Source organism: Orycteropus afer, unplaced genomic scaffold (genome assembly GCF_000298275.1).
Source record: "Orycteropus afer afer isolate SDZICR_OR568_19922 unplaced genomic scaffold, OryAfe1.0 scaffold00136, whole genome shotgun sequence".
Lineage (NCBI taxonomy): Eukaryota > Metazoa > Chordata > Mammalia > Tubulidentata > Orycteropodidae > Orycteropus > Orycteropus afer.
This window is the reverse complement of record NW_006921723.1, coordinates 2,501,589-2,519,873: the sequence shown is the minus strand read 5'-3', so window position 1 is coordinate 2,519,873 and position 18,285 is coordinate 2,501,589. Positions and strand designations below refer to the sequence as shown.

Below are 18,285 nucleotides of genomic sequence, written 5' to 3'. Positions count from 1 at the left end.
GCTGGGACTGGGGACAGGACTACCAAGCCCCGTTCTGTGCCTCAGTCTCCCATTCTCAAAAACAGGGCTACAGGACTGCGGGAAAACACAGGGCAGAAAGCAAACCCCCTACCCAGGGGCCTCACAGCCGCCCAGTCCGCGTCTACGCGGGCCCCGCCTGGCCCTGACGTCGGTGCCTGACGCCACCGCCTCCCTCTCTGCCATTCGAGTTTAACTCCTCTATTTCCGCCACCTGGGCGCGTGGGGGCAGTGCTGGGACCCGAACTGGGTACACTTTAACCCCCAAGGGCCGGCCCAGGCTGGTGAATTGATGTCTCCCAGGCTCTGGAAGGCGCCCGACGCTCCGGCCACGCCTCCAGGCTTTTGCCCGCGCAGTTCTCTCCGCCTGGAGTGCTGCGCCCCCAAGTCCCACCCCGTGTTTACTGCGCGATCCATCCCTTCCTCCAGCCCTAGCCTGACCCCTCCGAGTTGGGCGAGACCGTAGCCTGCTGGGCCTCCCCGCCGACGGACTAGCGGAGGGGATTGGGTTTTCGAGCCTGGGGCAGAGTCTCTCTAACCAGGCAACTCAGGGTTTCTTACCCCCACTTTTCAGATGAGAACAATCGAAGCCCGGAGAACTTAGGGCCCTCCCGGAGGCCGCCCAGCTCTCGCTACCCACTGCGTCATCCCGATGAGGCGCAACCCCTCTCCCATCCCCCGTCTCCCGGTGGAGGAGGAGGAGACCCTGAAGGCCCCGCCCGCCCCAGGGGAAGTGAGAGTGGGGGGCCCTCCCCCGCATCCTCACCACTTCCTCTGGGGGAGAGGCCGGCAAGGGGCCTCGGGTAGGGGGTCTTCCCGCCCCCACGTCCGAGGTGCTGGCGTTGTGTGCAGCACGTGCTGTGGGGGGCCCAAAATCTGTTACTTCCCTGGGGTTGCCTTAGACTCCCTGCTCTTCCCCACCCCCATGGACCAGGCAGCCTCCTCCCCATTTCTCTGCTGCCTCCCTACCCACTATTCAATTTGCTCCCCCACAGCAGCGCCTATCCTTTCTCATTTCCACTCGAGGCCAACCCTGCCCGGCCCACAAGGCACTGCGGACCCTGGGTCCCGCCCCAGCTTCCTACCTCTGTCCCACCTGGGATCCCTGAGCCCTATTCCTTCCGTTCCGCTTCAGGGAGGCAGTCCATAGGCAGGGCCAACAGACCCAGATTCAAATCTTCCTCCAGGGATTGGTGCCATGCTTTCTCAGAGCCTCAGTTTGTCCATCTGAGAAACGGGCTCGGACGTCTTTGCTTGCCATGCTGCCGAAAGTGGGTTTCTCATTCCTGGCAGGATGGATGCATCCGCTCATTAATTCACTCATTCATTTCTTCACTCATTCCTTGATCCCCCTCCCCCTTCCCCAAGCAGCCAGGAAGGATGTCAGGGGTGAAGCCCGTGGGTGGGGACGGCCCCGAGATCTCCTGGTGGAGGTGGGAACTTCCGCTTCACTGAACCAACCTGAGCTTCTCCAGAGAGGCCCCAAGGGTTGGCCTCCACTCCAGTGTTGGTCTGTCACCCAGAAATGGAGAATGTGGGCTAATGCATTACCAAGCGGACACATAGTAGTCAGTGATGCATGTCAACAAGTCAACAGACATTCCTTGAGCACCTACTGTATGCAGGACTCCACTGGGGACACTGAGGGGGCCTCAGAAGGTCTTGGCTTGGGGCTGCCCTGCCTTTAATACTTCTGGGCCACTCAGTCCTGGCTCAGCTGTGCATGTTCCTGACAATGGCATACCTGGGCTTTGCCTGCATTTGCTAGTTTGTCAGTTTTTTCCTAATGGCCAGAGAAACTTGTTTTCAATTCTTGATGGTGGTAAGAGGTTCCCTTTTGAAAAATATTCATTGAAGTAAAAGCAAAAAAGGAGCTTGACTTAAAATAGTGACATTTATTAAATATGCTCCACTGTTGTTTGTTTGCTTTCCCCCATGAGGACATCTGTTTCCAAACCCCTGGAGTGGCAGACTCCCCTTGCTCATCACATACAGCCCACCCAGCACATAGTAGGTATTGCATATGCCCTAGGGCCATATGAATGCACAATGGAGCACGAGGTTGGCAAGAACAAACACCAAAACACCAAAAATCTCCCAAAGCTGCTCCAGTGAAATCAGATTCACTCTCCGTGACCGCCTCCTCCCAACCCTGGGGTTTCCCAGGCCTGGTATAGAGCAAGTGCACATTAAATATATGCTGTATGAATGCAGAGTCCTAGCCTATCCTTAGGGGTGGTGGGAGCTCTGGTGGCATAGTGCCTAAGGTATTTGACAGCAAACCAGAAAGCAGGCGGTTCAAACCCACTAGCCACTCCTCCGAAGGAAGGTTGGGCAATCTACTTCTGTAGTGATACCGCCTTGGAAACCCAAGGAGGGGTGGCAGTGAGTTTGGTTTTCTTTTCTTTATTTTTTTTTTTTTCTTCAGTTTTCTCTTGTGTTGGAGACGGTGAACAGTCAATCGACAAACGCTGGGCTGACCATCTCTTCTGGACCTGCAGGAGGCTGGGGACACTACCGCTCTCAGGACGGTCCATGGGAACACGGTTCACAGAGCAGGCTCTGCCCACTGCATGTAGTAGAGGACAGACTACTCATTTTGTACAATGATCTGTGAGGCTGGCACCAGCCAGTGCCAGGCAAGAGCACAGCCTGGGTCCCCTCGGTGTCCGAAGACCCCCTGCCGTGCAGCTGGACAAACACCTGCAGCCAGACGGGACTTCACTGTTCCAGTTCCCTCTGAGGGCGGAAGTGGGGCGGGAGGGGAGGGGCCGCTGCCTCCTCGGGTAACCTGATCCTCAGGAATGCGCCAGTTCCAGACGTGCCCCTCGCCGGAGGCCGGCGCCCCTTCCCCAACGGCCCTGCGGGGGCCTGCCACTGGGAGACCGTCCCCAGCACACCCCACCCCAACCCTGGACGCCATCCTTGGCAAGCCTCCCCCGCCCCCCGCAGCCGGCGGATCTTGAGCGCAGGGAACTGTTCTTGGAAAGGTCCCCATCCACTTAGCCCGCTGCTCCTAACACTGAGAGACCATTCCCAGAAAGCCCTATCCCCAACTGATAAACCGTCCCTGGCGAGCCTTCCCTCCACACCCTATGGTCCTGAGCTCTGGTGACCGTCGGTCCCAAGCAAGCTCCACCCCAACCCGGGACCCTGTCCCAGCAAGCCCCACCCAAACCTAACCAGTCTGGAGCGCGGGGTGGGGGTACCGCGTCCCTAACAAGCCCCACTTAGAGATTCCCCCTCTGCTCCTCCCCTCCCCCTTTGCTTCCTGCTTAACTTTTTTTCTTACCCCTTTTCTCTTTGGGGCTTTCCGTTTTATCAAGTCGATTTTACGTTTCTGGGTCTTCAAATCAAGACCCAAAACTAAACCGAGTTGCGAGGTTGCTTGAAAACAAGAAAGTAATCGCCTCGACCTGGGGGCAGGGAGAGGGCAGAGCCAACAGGCTTCTATCGCTGCTGAGGGGCGGGGGTGGAGGTAGAGGGGTAGGGACGGGAACAGGGTTACTATCTGGTCTGTCCTAAGTGACACCTCCTCTCACAGCAGGTGTCACACCCTCGGGGGAGGGGGGGAACACCGCTGTGGGATATGGGGTAATGTTCCAGTACTTGGATAAACTTGAAAGGCTGGAATTCACGTTGCTTGGTTCTACAATCGATGCCAACGGAAGCAGCAGTCAGGACATTAGACGACGTGTAGCATTGGGGAAGTCAACTGCGAAGGAACTGTTTCAAGTGCTGAGGAGCAAGGATATCTCCTTGAGGACTAAGGCGCACCTGACACAAGCCATGATATTTCCAATCGCCTGGTATGCATGTGCGAGCTGGACAATGAAAAAGGAAGACCGAAGAAGAGTTGATGCTTTTGAGTTGTGGTGCTGGTGGAAAATGCTGAAAGTACCGTGGACTGCTAAAAGAACAGATCTGTCCTGGAGGAAGTGCAGCCAGAATGCTCCCTGGAAGCAAGAATGGCCAGACTTGGTCTCACCTATTTTGGTCATGTTGTCAGAAGGGACCATTCCCTGGAGAAGGATGTCATGCTTGGTAGGGTGGAGGGTCGACGAAGGAGGGGGAGTCCTTCAACGAGATGGATTGACATGGTGGCTGCGATGATGGGCTCAAGTATAGCAGGGATTGTGGGGCTGGCGCGGGATCGGGCAGTGTTAGTTCTGCTGTGCATGGGGTCGCTTTGAGTCCAAAATGACTCGACGGCACTTAACAACAACAACAACAACCTGCTAGCAAAGGACCCCTTGTGGTACAATGGTTAAGTGCTTTGCTGCTAACTGAAACGTTGGCGGTTCAAACCCACCCAGCAGCTCCATGGGAGAGAGACTTGGCAATTTGCTCCAGTAAAGATTACAGCTTAGAAAATCCTGTGGAGGCAGTTCTGTTGTCATATGGGGTAGCTGTGAGCTGAAATCAATTCAACAGCACCTAACAACAGCTTCCAGCATTAGAGCCACACACAAAGCATCACATTACAAGAAATTGACAGACAAGTGGTGGCCTCCCTGATTACTGACTAAAAAATCTCCCCCTTCCCTCCATTGGGGAAGGGAGGCACCATTTATTCCCCTCAAAGCCAGGCTTGTCTCATGCCCCCCTCAGACTGGGCCCTGAGGGTGGGAGTGTCCACATGTCCCAGCTCTCCACTCAACAGTGGGGGCTCAAAGTATGGTGAGTGAATGAACTAGGGTTACCCAGAGTTCACTGCACAGGATTTGGGGCTCTCCCCAGCCCCTACCCCCACCCCACCACCCGACACTCTAGGAGGCCTCAGCCCAAACCTGAAGAGCTCCGCTCTGGGGGGACAGAAGTGGACACTGCTGCTCCCAGCTTCTTGGGGTTAGGGCTGGGCCAAAGAAGGGGCAGGCTAGGTAGCAGGAGGGCTCCCTGGCTGGGAGGAAGAATTTTTCTACTTTGAGAAGGGCGGAGAAACAAGTGAAGTGCACAAAGGGCCTCAGAGGCTGCCAAGGGCAGGTCCCCATATTGTGTGGCCAGAATAGGTCCTCCCTGTCCAGCTCCGAGGATCCCCAATCTGGGGAAAACAGAGCCAAACACAAACAGGGAGAGACAGGGCAGATATGGAGGGAATCTAGGGGAGCACTGAGGGATGTGGTTAGGGAAGGCTTCTGGGAAGAAGGGGCACTGGAGGTGGGTTTTAAGGGATGAATATTTTTCTAGAAGGTGAAGGAAGGGCAATCCAGGTGGAGGAAACTCCAGATCAAAGAACTGCAGTTAAATTTGGTTGAATAACAATAAAGTAAAACTAATAGAAAACGTTTATTAAGCCTTTATAATTTCTCCAAATCCCCCAAACAATTATCAGCAATAGTCATAGTACTCCACTTTCAGAAGGAAAAGGAGGACTACAGAGGTGAAGTGACAGGCTCAAGTCACAAAGCCAGGGAGTAGCAGAGAATTGAAGGTGGTGGGCCTAAGGACTATGTGGCCTCAGCATCCACCTTGGCCCCAAGTGCCTCTGTTTCCACTGCCCTGCCAACCTATCCACCATTCAGCTCAGGCCTGCCCGGATCTGCCAAGGCCTAGGCCAAAAGGCAGGGCAGGGCCTCTGAGGATTTGGCTTTGGCCTGGCTGCCCACTCACCCTCCCATCTCTGCCTCAAGGAGAAGCACACTGTGTTGCCTCCAATCCAGTCCATAGCATACTGGGTAAAACAAAAAAACCAAACTTACTCTCATTGAGTAGATTCCGACTCATAGTGACCCCCTTTGGGTTTCCAAGGTGGTAAATCTTTACGGAAGTAGATTGCCCAGTCTTCCTTCCACCGAGTGGCTGGTGGATTTGAACTGCCAATTTGTTTAACAGTCAAATGCCTAAGGCACTATACCACCAGAGCTCCTTAGTGCCATAAACTAAGGTCTAAAGAGGGTCCAAAGTAGGGCTGGCTGTGGGGTGGGGGGTTAGACCTCCTCCTTCTGGGGTCCTTTTGCCCAGGCTGGGACTCAGCTCCAGGAAGAAAAGTCTAGAGAGCACAGAGACCCACAGACACAGACAAGACACACATATATACTCCTGCATACAGACACACATAGCTGCACACAGCATAAAACCCACAGAAATCTCTCACATGGGTGCTCATAGGGACCCACATGGCATGCAGACCTCACGGGTCACATGACACAGACAGACCACCCCCCCGACACATGAACACACACATACAGGTATCTTTCACATGGACACATCCATCGACCCATCAACACACCACACATGGACACCAAAGGCACACAGAGTTGTACCTGTTTGTCATCAGGTGCTGTCAAGTAGGTTCCAACTCATAGCAACCCTGTGTACAACAGAACGAAACACTGCCTGGTCCTGCGCCATTCTCACAATTGTTGCCACGGTTCAGCCCATCGATGCAGCCACCGTGTCAATCCATCTCCTTGATCCTTTCCAAGCCATCTTCTCCTTTCTGGTAACCCTCTACTTCACTTTACCAGGTATATATACAGACTCACAAATGAGGCCTCTACCTGTCCTGGGACAAAACAAACCCACACCCCCAGCCCTAGACAGAAGCATCCCAGGCCTCCTTGCCAATGATGCCAGCCTCTCCCCTGCCAGATCTTGCTCCAGAGCAGGGATAGGGGTGGGACAGCATGGACATGGGAGACAAAGGAGGGGTTGCTTACACCCACAGGCCAATCAGACAAACTGAGGCCAGAGACCGCCCACAGTGACCAACCCAGCAAAGCAGTGTTCCAGCTCTACTTATGTTTACTGAGTACCCATGTGCCAGGCACCCACAGGTCCAAGGCAAATGAAGTCCCTGTCCTCCGGGGTCTCATGGGTGGACCCCTTAATTACTGATTCTTGAGGATTTGAAAGGAGAAAGGGATAATGTCACAAGCCTTTCTGAGGACAAGGAGGGACACAGGACTCATTTGCACTGGGTGAAGGCACAGCACTTGCAAAGGCCCTGAGGCAGGGATGAGTTAGAAGTTCAATCAAAAGGCTCTGAGTCTTGAGGGAGAAAGGTCAGTCAGAGATCAAAGGGAGGAGTGGGCTACATCCCGAGGGCTAAGAGAAGTCAAAGGGGAGTGAGCTGGGACAAGCCCTCTTAACTAGATGTTAGAAGTCTCAAGGAACCCTTGAGAGTCTGGGGGAGGGGGGATGATCCTTCCCCTAGCAGCCTCAATGGCGGCCCATTAAGTGTTTAACAGCTATGATAAGAGTAATAAGCAGGTAATAATTACCACCTGTGATTCCTGCCTCATCCGCCCAGCCCTGGGGCGGCAGAGGACTGGGGGCTGAGGGGAAAGAAGGGGACCAGCGCCCTGGGACCCACAGCAGTCTCTGGCTAGTGAGACCATGAATGGCTGAGGGAAGCAGCTGCTTAGGCATCTGGACGCCTAGATTGTAAAGGGCGGACCCACACGTGGCCCTGTTGACTCCTAGGGTGTCCTCGGGCAGGTCACCACGCTGAGCCTCAGTTTCCCGTCGGTAAAGCCAGAAGTCAGTCTCCGCGCTCCAAACCCCACTCAAAGAAAAGGATCGGAATCGAAACGCTTCCAACAACTTCTACCAGCTTTTCTCTCCCGCATCTTCCTGGGGCAAACACACCCTACGAACGGCAGGCTGCCCCTCACCCCCCGCGAGCCTCCTGCAAGGCCCCGGCGCGCACAAAGCCCGTCTGGGACGAGCGCTAATGGAGGCATTGTCGGCGTAGTGTCGCGGGAGGCGCCGGCGAGTTATTTATCCACGCAGGACTCCATTCCCCTCTGGTTCCCGGGGACTGGGCGCCACTCCGGGGCCTCGACCCCGCCGGCAGAGGCCCTACGCGCGACCGAGGGCGGGGCCGGACCCATCACACCACCCCGGACGTGCCTTGGCGGGAGGCGGCGCTGGGGGCCGTTGCTGTAAATAGCGCTCCCGGGGCAGGCTCCACCGGCCGGGGGCGAGGTCCACCCCCATGACGTCAACCCAGAAGGCAATGCGTTGTTGTGCAGTTTACTGTGCGTCGTCGGGGCAACGGCGGTCTGGTCGGCGGCAGCGGCCAGGCCCCACCCCTCTATGCAAATGATCTACGTCACCCGTGCCCAATGGCGAGCAGGGGCGGTGAGCTCATCGCGCCAGGCCGAGGCTATAAGAGGGTGGAGCGGACGGCGCGGCGGCAGTAGCCGCCGCCAGCGGAACGCCAGGCGTAGCGGCACGGCCGGGGCGGGCGGGGGTGCCTTGGGACGGGGCGGGGGGCGCAGGCCCCCCGGCGACCGCGGCCACTCCCCTCCCCCGGGGCTGGCGCGGGGGAGGCGGAGGATGGAAACACCCTTCTACAGCGATGAGGCGCTGAGCGGCCTGGGCGGCGGCACCAGCGGCACTGGCGGAGGTGGCTTCGCGTCCCCGGGCCGCCTTTTTCCCGGGGCGCCCCAGACGACGGCGGCGGCTGCGGCCGGCAGCATGTTGAAGAAGGACGCGCTGACACTGAGCCTGAGCGAGCAGGTGGCGGCAGCACTCAAGCCCGCGGCCGCACCGCCCCCGGCCCCTCTACGCGCCGACGGCGCCCCAGGCACGGCGCCCCCCGACAGCCTTATGACTTCGCCAGACCTGGGGCTTCTGAAGCTGGCTTCGCCTGAGCTCGAGCGCCTCATAATCCAGTCCAACGGGCTGGTAACTACTACGCCGACCAGCACGCAGTTCCTGTACCCCAAGGTGGCGGCCAGCGAAGAGCAGGAGTTCGCCGAAGGCTTCGTTAAAGCACTGGAGGACCTGCACAAGCAGAACCAGCTAGGCGCTGGCGCCGTGGCCGCCGCGGCCGCCGCCGCCGGAGGGCCTTCTGGGGCGGCTGCGGCTTCGGCTCCCTCCAGTGAGCTGGCCCCGGCGGCGCCCACGCCGGAGGCACCCGTCTACGCGAACCTGAGTAGCTACGCGGGCGGCGCGGGCGCGGCCGGGGGCGCAGCCACGGTGGCTTTCGCCGCCGAGCCCGTGCCCTTCCCACCGCCGCCGCCGGGTGCGCTGGGGCCGCCGCCGCGCCTGGCCGCGCTCAAGGACGAGCCGCAGACGGTGCCTGAGGTGCCGAGCTTCGGCGAGAGCCCGCCGCTGTCGCCCATCGACATGGACACGCAGGAGCGCATCAAGGCGGAACGCAAGCGCCTGCGCAACCGCATCGCCGCCTCCAAGTGCCGCAAGCGCAAGCTGGAGCGCATCTCGCGCCTTGAGGAGAAGGTGAAGACGCTCAAAAGCCAGAATACGGAGTTGGCGTCCACAGCTAGTCTGCTGCGCGAGCAGGTGGCGCAGCTCAAGCAGAAGGTTCTCAGCCACGTCAACAGCGGCTGCCAGCTGCTGTCCCAGCACCAGGTGCCCGCGTACTGAGCCCGCACTCGGGGCGCATGCGCGGCCCCCCACCCCGAGGGGCGGGCTCGGAGGGGGGGCGTGGGCGCCCAGGACTTGGAGAGGGCGCGGCCCTTAGAAGCCCCTGAGGGTGCACGGGACTCGGACGGGGCGTCCCGGACTTCCTGAGAGGGTGCCCAGGACTTGGAGAGGGCGCCCCGGACTCGACAAGCTGGACCCCCCGCCCGGGGGGCGAGCGCATGACACCCTCCCCTCGCGCTGCCTCTGTCCCCCCGCGAGTGGCTGCCCCATGCTGCACAAACCCGCGCGCCCCCGCCGCCTCTTTGTATACCATCGCGGACGGGGGCTGCGCGGGGGCGCTGCCGCCAGCCTATGTTTCCTTTTCTTTTCCTTTTTTTTTTTTTGCTTTGGAAGAGAGAAAAACAGAGTGTTCGATTCTGCCCTATTTATGTTTCTATTCGGGAACAAACGTTTGTTGTGTGCGTGTGTGTTTTCTTGTGTTGGTTTTTTAAAGAAATGGGAAGAAGAAAAAAGAAAAAAAAAACTCCCCACCCCCTCTTGCTCTCGCTCTCGACACCCTCCTCCGTTCTTGTTCTGTTGTTATGTTTTGTTTTGCTACAAGTCCACATTCCTGTATGTAATCCTTGGTTCGCCCGGTTTTCTGTTTTCAGTAAAGTCTCGTTACGCCAGCTCGGCTCTCCGCCTCCTCCTTCTTCCCCCTTTGGGGCCTGACGGGCGGGGCCTGGCCCGCACTTCTGCCCTCTCCTCCCCTCTCCCGGCCTTCCTTACCCCTCGCCGGGGCTCAGCTCCTCCCTGTTGGGGCGGGAAGCGCACATCTGGCGCGCAGCGAGCGCCATCTAGGCGCTCCTCACCGCGGGCCCGGATGATGCCCGGCTCAGCGAGGGTAGGGGACGCCTTTGCCTTTTGGGGAAAGAGGACTTGTGATGGAAGGAGAACAGCCCCAACTTAAGGCAGAAAAGAAGAAGCAGAAAAGTTCTCTAGCTTTGGGGTCTCTATTGTTCTATCTGTAAAATGGGTACAGCAGTTGGAAACTTGCCCCATTAGGTTGTGAGGATTGAGAGAGCTAATGTTTACGTAAAGGAGCCCTGGTGGCGCAGTAATGAGGTACTCATTTACTAACCAAAAGGTCAACGATTTAAACACACCAGCCTCTGTGGGAGGAAAGTAGGGCAGTCTGCTTCTGTTACAGCCTTGGAAAGGCTATGTGCCAGTTCTGCTCAGCCCCGCAGGGTGACTATGAGTTGGAATCGACTAATGGACTGTGTATGTACAAAGCGGCACTTTGCATATAGTAGGTGCTCAGCAGATGTTAGCTTTTCTTGCTCTACAAGTGAAGAAATTGAGGCTCAGGAAAGATTGTCCAGGACAGGCGGGAGGTGGCACACGTGGGATCCCACCCCAGGTAGTCAGACCATCAGCTAGGAACCCAGCATCTTACAGGTGTTCACAAAGCCCGTTGGGATTAAGCAAGGCCATTTAAGCCCTAGGTTTCTCACCTCCAGGGCCTTGGCCCATGGCCTGCCTCCCTTGCCATTGTGGCTTTTGCTGAGGAGGGAGTGAAGGACCCCAAACTTTGGCCTTCCAACTGGTCGGGTGCCTAGAAGAATTTGAGTATAACAGTCCAGTTTTAGCAGCTGCAGGCCATGGTCAAGGGCACGTATTGAGTGTTAACTGCCCAGCCTGCTCAAGAAGGCAGGCGAGTTATGCGCATTTTACAGGTGGAAAAACTTGAGGGGCACAGAAGGGCTATGATGGGCTGCCTAATCCTAGAGGCTTCAAGAGCTGCTCAGGGGTTTGGTTTTAAATCCTAGGGTCTTACTGTGTTTTGTGCCAAGGTCAAGGACACTCATCAGGAGGGAAGGTGAGAGCAGTGAGATGTGTCTTGATAAACAGAACCTATGTTTTGAGGGCAGAACTTGTGCAGAGATTGAGTCCATACTTGGGCACCAGTCTGTTGCTAAGGGCCCTCAACCAAGTCTCCCCTTTTGACCATTACCTCTTGTATATTGGGTGCATTTTGGGCAGGATTGACATCTCTCAGATCAGAAGACAGCTGCCAGCAACTGTTCAGGGAGGTAACAGCAACAGTAATAGTAACTGCCAGAAGCAACTGCCCTATGCAGGCTCTGTGGGAGGTGCCAATACTCCTGTTGATAGAGTTGGGGAGCCCAGAGGGCTTGCCAGATCCATCTGATAACTCTGCTGAGTGGCAGAGCAGGGACTCGAACCCAGGCCCGTGTCCTTCCAGGTCTTAAGCTATGAAGGGGGTGGTCTTCTCACCAGCGTTTGATGGCACCTACCAGGTGCCCCCTGGGGTGTCAACCCAGGGAAGCTACCAGTCTGATTGGAGAGGCAGGTCTGCAGGAACTGTGATGGGAGGAGCATTTCTGAAACCACAGGTCTGACTCCCCTTTGAAACGCAGGGATAAGTCCCTGTCTGCACCAGGCCCTGGGAGGCAGAGGTGTGTCTTCCTCCAGGCCCAGTTCTCCCAGACAAACTTATTTCCTTAGCTCCAGCCCTTTGCAAAGCTGTTGTCCAGCTGAGCTCTACCTCCAAGCCTCAGCTGTACACAACCTCCTCCGAGGCCGCTCCCTGGCTGCCCTGGGCTTCGGTGGGTGCTCCTTGGACGCCCATAGTGCTTTCTGCCCTCCCCCTCATATTACCTTGGCCACTGGGGTTTGCATCTGTCTTCAGATTATGGACCCAGTTTGGTCAATGCTAAGCAGAACGAAGGACAAAGTCCTGTCCAACTCCCATGTCCTTAGTTGGGTTTGCCCCAGGCCATACCCATAGGAGGAGCTGGAGCCCCATGGGTGTGGATAAGACTGGGGATCTCTGCAGATTGGGGCTCCAGCACCCCTGCTGGCTTCCTGCTCTAGGGCGAGGCCCTCCCCTCAGCGGCCCCCTGGGAGGCTTTTGGCTGGACCTTGCTGAGCTGAGGCCAATGTGTGTGTCAGCCCTGGCCTAGCCAGCAGTGACTCACACAGGGCCCTGGCCCAGCCCTGGGAGGTGACCTGGGATAGCGGCCTTATGTCCCCTCCAGGGCTGGGGCTCAGGATCTGTGCCCACTTGCTCTGGGACAGCGCTGCTTTTTAAGATGTAAAACAGAACTCACTCCTTCCTTGCTCTAAATCTTTCCCTGGCTTCCCAGAGCTCTCTCACTGAAACCTGGACTCTGGAACTCCAGAGGCCCACCTGCACCCCGGCTTCCTGTCCCTCACCTCCAGCCACACTGGCCCTAGTTTCTGTAACCACACCCAGCTTGCTCCCACCTGTGGGCCTTTACAAGGGCTGTGCCTTCCTCCTGGGATGACCTTTCCCCAACTCTTCATGCAGTCTCCTCCCCCTTCAGGTCCCAGCTCCAACATCGCCTCCTCAGGGAGGCCTCCCCAGGGAGGCCTCCCCAGAATCGTCCCAGTAGTTTGTGTCCTCAGACCTAGAGGCAGGTCAGCAAATGCCTGGGGGATAAAAGACTAAGGCCATTCCCCCTGACACATAAGAGAGGGAGGTTTTGGGACTCCCCTCTGCACACAGAGCCCTAATTTCCCACTCAGGATGGACAGACCATGGATCGGACCCTGGGTAGATATGACCCTGGGCCCTGCCCCCACCCCTGGTTCCACATTCTAGAAAACCCCCACCCCCAAGGAGCCAGCCAGTAGGGCCAGGATTGGCTGGAATGTGGGTGCGAGTCACAAAGCCGTGGTGTCACCAGGGCTCCAAGGCCAGCCATTCGGGCTGGTGGGTCCAGCATCAGGGGCAGGTGAGTGGTATGCATGGGGAGTGGGGGCAGGGCCCTGGGATGTTCTGTCATTCCCCCCTGAACCCCAGAGTCCTCTGGAGCCCTCCTGGTCTCTGTACGCAGTGGGTCGAGTCCCAGACCCACTTAGCTGGGTGGCTTAGGTTCCTCAAAACCCAACGATCGATTTGCCTACCTCGGGAGGGGGCCCATTTGGGAGAGTATGTGGCATCTCCTTAGGAGCCTGGAAATAGTGGTCTTAGCTCGTGTGACAGATAAGGAAACCAAGGCTCAGAAAGTTTACACAATCACTGAATCAATCACTTGACTTGTGTGGCCAGGGAACCCCTGTTCTTTCTCCCCCTCTCCAGTGATCCCCTTTCTCTTACTCTCACTCTTCATTGCGTGCATCGAAAGGGTCTCACTGTGTGGTTGCTGAAACCAGTGGGCTGAGAGAAAATCCTGAAGCTTCTCTTTCCGAATTATATACTTCAGGCTACATTTCCTCCTCCATAATATTTATTGAGTAGTGTCTAAGGCATTTGACTGCTAACCAGAAGACTGGCGGTTCAAACCCACCAGACATTCCTCAGAAGGAAGGTTGGGCAACCTACTTCCGTTGAGCTACTGTCTTGGAAACTCAAGGAGGGGTTGCTATGCATCGGGTCCGACTCCACAGCAGTAAGTTTGTTTTTTAGTGTGTGCACTGTTCTGTTGTTAGTTGCCGGTGAGTCACTGCTGACTCTTGGTGACCCTGTGTGGGTGGAACAGAGCTGTGCTCCATGGGGTTTTCAAGGCTGTGACCTTTTGGAAGCAGATCTCCAGGCCTTTCTTCCAAGGCACCTCTAAGTGAATTCATCATACCAACTTTTCAGCTAGTTGTTGAGAACTAAACCATTTACACCACCCATACCCTGTTCTAGGCACCAGTAACTCAAAAGTCTCCCCCTTTGGAGAGTTCGGGATCTAACAGGAGTCCCAAAGAAGAAACCACACTAAGAAGGAAGACACAGTGTGTTGACTTCTCTGGGCCTCAGTTTCTTCATCTGTGAGATGGGGCAAATGAGGGTTCCTATCTCCAGTGGGGGTGGGAGGGTTGAACAGCATCACAGCCTGGAACTGATCTACTGTTAGGATTCTGTGTGCACTGATGTGTGTTCTGGGTGGACCCAGCCTACCTTGGGGCTGGGGATGAAGAACAGACAGGGGCCCAAAATTCGGGCCTTCACACAGAGGAAGAAAGAATGTTCACTGTGAAAGGTAGGTATGTGGGTATACTGCCCAAGCTGGGGGTCCTCTTAAGCTGAGACCCAAGGATGTTGTGAGTTTCCAGGATTGGCCTAGGGAAGGCAGGGAGAGTGAAACTGGCAGCCTAATTTGTGTGTACAGTGGCCCAGGGGGAGAACCAGGCACCTCCGGTTAAGGCTAGAAAGGAGGTCCAGGTAGCTGGAGTGGAATAAGGAGGCATATTGTCCCGTTATACCTTCCCCAATCACAGCACAATCACTGTGAGAACTGCTTAATGTGTTCATCACCTCCCTGCCTACCTCGTGTCCCAACCCCTCCAAGTGTCTGGAACATACCCAGTAGATGCTCAGTAGATGTTTGTTGAATGAATGCATGAACATATTATAGTCCACACCTCCCTCCTCGCTGTTCCGTAATCAGGCCTGGCTCAGGCTCACCACAGGGCCTTTGCATGGCCTGTGCCTTCCTCCTGGGATGCCCTTTCCCCAGCTCTCCATGGCTGGCTTCTTCTCCCCCTTCAGATCTCAGCTCCAATGTCCCCTCCTGGGGGGGGGGCTCCCTAGAATTACTTCAGTGGTTTGTGTCCCCAAGCCCAGGGCAGAGCCTAGTACATAGTAAGTGCTCAGCAAACGCCCAAGGGATAAAATTTATTCCCCAAGTTCCTATAGAAAGAGATGGGCAGGGCGGGCTCCAACTCAGGACCCAGGAGTGGCAACTAACTGTGCCCAGCTGTGGTCTCCCTGAGGCAAATCTTTTCCTGCCTCAGGGCGCTGTGTGCGTTGGGTGAGCCCTCTTGGCGTCCCAGTTCTGGTTTTTCCAGGTGGGGAAACTGATTCCCAGACAGATGTGAACGTGGTCAAGGTCATATAACTGATCAGGGAAGAGAAACAAAGGGGCTATATTAGTTTCCTATGTTGTTGTTGTTGTTGTTGTTGTTTGCCGTCGAGTCGGCCCCGACTCATAGCAACCCCTACTTGGGTTTCCGAGGCAGTATCACTACGGAAGTAGGATTGCCCAACCTTCCTTCCAAGGAGTGGCTGGTGGGTTTGAGCAGTCAAGTGCCTTAGGTGCTGCTGTAACAAATTAACCACTCAAACTGGGTGGCTTCAAACAACAAAAACATATTCTCTCTCAGTTCTGGAGGCCTGAAGTCCAAATTCAAAATATCGGCAGACTGTGCTCCTTCTGGGGGTTCTAGGAGAGCTCGTCTCTTCCAGCTTTTGGCAGCTCCAGGTGCTCCTAGGCTCATGTTGCGTCACTCCAGTCTCCACCTCCGTTGTCACATGGCCATCCTACCTCTGGGCCTGTCTCTGCATCTCCTCCCCTCCCTACTCTGCTATGTTGCTATGAGCTGCCATCAGGTCGGCCCTAACTCGTGGTGACCCCATGCACAACGGAATGAAGTACTGCCCAGTCCGGCACATCCTCATGAAGAGTGGCGGATTGCACCCTTGTGGTCCATAGGGTTTTCTGCAGCTGACTTTCAGAAGTAGCTCCCCAGGCCTTTCTCCCCAGTCCGTCTTAGTCTGGAAGCTCCTCTGACACCTGTTCAGCAACACAGCCACACGTAAGCCTCTACTGACAGATGGTGAGTCAGCTGGGAATCAAACCCGAGTCTCTGCATGTTGTTGTTGTGTGCCGTCGAGTTGGACCCGACTCATAGCGACCCCTCCTTGGGTTTCCCAGGTGGTATCACTACGGAAGTAGATTGCCCCATCTTTGTTCCAAGGAGTGGTCAGTGGGTTTGAACTGCCCACCTTCTGGTTAGCAGTCAAATGCCTTAGGCACTATGCTACCAGAGCTCCTGAGTCTCTGCATAAGGGGTGAGAATTCTATCCCTGAATCACCACTGCCCTCATGCTCTGGTATGACCTCATGGTAACTGATTATATCTTCAGAGACTGTCTTGGTCCTCTATTGCTGCTACAATAGAAATACCACAAGTGGATGGCTTAACAAACAGGAATTTTTTCTCTTTGGGAGGCTAGAAGTCCAAATTCAGAGTGCCAGCTCTAGGAGCTGGGTGAAGACCCCTCAACCTTGGACTTAAGCTCTGCCTCTTGTTCCAGGCCCCTCCTAACTCAGACAGCTGCCAGCTGCTGGGGTTGACGAGCCCAAGGTTGGCAGGTAAAATGGCACAATTCCCAAGATTGGTAGGCAGCATGGCTGGCCACTAGTTCAAGTCCAGGAACTAGAGATGAGGAGTTGGCCAAATGCAGGATCCAGATGTGCCAAAAAGCTAGAGACCTTTCTCAAAGCTTCTCCATATATACTGGAAGCAGGCCACACCGAGAAGGCAACTCCCCTTCCACTGATTAATGTCTCACAGCCGTCACGGAGTTGATTACAATCTCATCATAGGGAATAACTACATCCAGCTGCCAAGCACTCAAAAGTATGGCCCAGCCAAGTAGCCACACAACTTTAACTACCACATTCCATCTCTTGTCAACTTTGTAACTATACAGATTTCTTTCATTGGGTAGTCCAGCTCTCCTAGTTCATCTGAGTGGTGACTTCACCCCCTTGGCCTGACAGGCCCCGCTCTTCTGCCCCTTGGGCATGGCAGCCTGCCCCTCACTTTTGGACAGCAGATAAGGCCCTGTGCCACCGGCACTCATGTACAGTAGCCTCACCCTCCAGAACCAAGTTGGTGAAGATCTGGCTCTGAAACCTAGGAAGCTGTGCTGGTTCCACCCCCAGAAGCCATGGTCCTACCCTTTGAGACTAGGGCAGCTCTGCTTCCTGTCTCCTTGTTCTCTCAGCTTCTGCCAGTTAATGCCTGAAGGCAATCCACTCCAGCAGGAAGCTTTCCTGCCCAAAGGTACTCAGTTTTCTCACTTCATGGGCTGGCAATCCCATCACTCAGTCTTGTGCTGGTCTTAGCTCTGCTGCTGCCGTCTCTCTGCTGCTCTCTCTGCCGTGGTCTTAGCACAGGGATCTCAGGTCCAAGGATGCCGTCCATTCCTAATTCCACATTTTAGGGATCTGTTAGAGCATCACCCTACCTTCTTGGTACCAAATTCTGTCTTGGTTCTCTAGTGCTGCTACAACAGAAGTGCCACGAGTGGGTGGCTGAACAAACAGGAATTTATTCTCTTACTGTTTAAGAGAGTAGAAGTCCAAATTCAGAGTGCCGGCTCTAGGGGCTGGGTGAAGGCCCGTCGACATTGGGCTTCAGCTCTCCCTCTTATTCCAGGCCCACTGGAGCTAGAGGCTTCTCCTAACTCAGACAGCTGCTGCCTGCTGAGGGTGATGAACCCAAGGTTGGCAGGCAAGATGGCACAATCCCAAGATGCTGGCCACTGGTTCAAGTACAGGACCCGGAGATGAAGACTTGGCCAAATGCAGGCTAGGATGTGCCAAAAAGCTAGAGACCTTTCTCAGAGTTTCTCTCTATATACTGGAAGCAGGCTACACCCTGAAGGGCATACTCCTTCCATTTATTAATGTTTCACAGTAGATTCTGGCATGGAGGTGATTACCAACTCATCATGAGGAACAACTGCAACTAGCTGCCAAGCCACTCAAAACCATGGCCTAGCCACATTGACACACAACCTTAGCTACCACATTCTGTCTCCTAACAAGGTCACGTTCACAGGTACTGGTGATTAGGACTTCAAGGACAACTTATTTTATTTTATTTTTTGCTGTTGTTAGATGCCATTGAGCCAGCTCTGGGTCACTGTGACCCTATGTACAACAGAACAAAACACTGCCCAGTCTGCACCATCCTCACAATCCTTGCTGTACCTGAGCCCATTGTTGCAGCCACTGTGTCAATCCATCTAATTGAGGGCCTTCCCCTTTTTCGTTGACCCTCCACCTTACCAAGCATGATGTCCTTCTCCAGGGAATGGTCCCTTCTGACAACATGACCAAAGTAGGTGAGACGAACTCTGGCCATTTTTGCTTCCAAGGAGCATTCTGGCTGCACTTC

The 18,285-nt window shown here is 55.5% G+C and overlaps 1 protein-coding gene across 1 annotated transcript; it reads left to right on the top strand.

The window, feature by feature from the left end:
• Positions 1 to 8,301: 8,301 nt before the first annotated feature.
• JUND (JunD proto-oncogene, AP-1 transcription factor subunit) lies at positions 8,302 to 9,354 on the top strand. Its single transcript, XM_007945358.1, has one exon. The coding sequence runs from the start codon at positions 8,302 to 8,304 to the stop codon at positions 9,352 to 9,354; it is 1,053 nt and encodes a 350-aa protein (XP_007943549.1).
• The last annotated feature ends 8,931 nt before the right edge of the window (positions 9,355 to 18,285 follow it).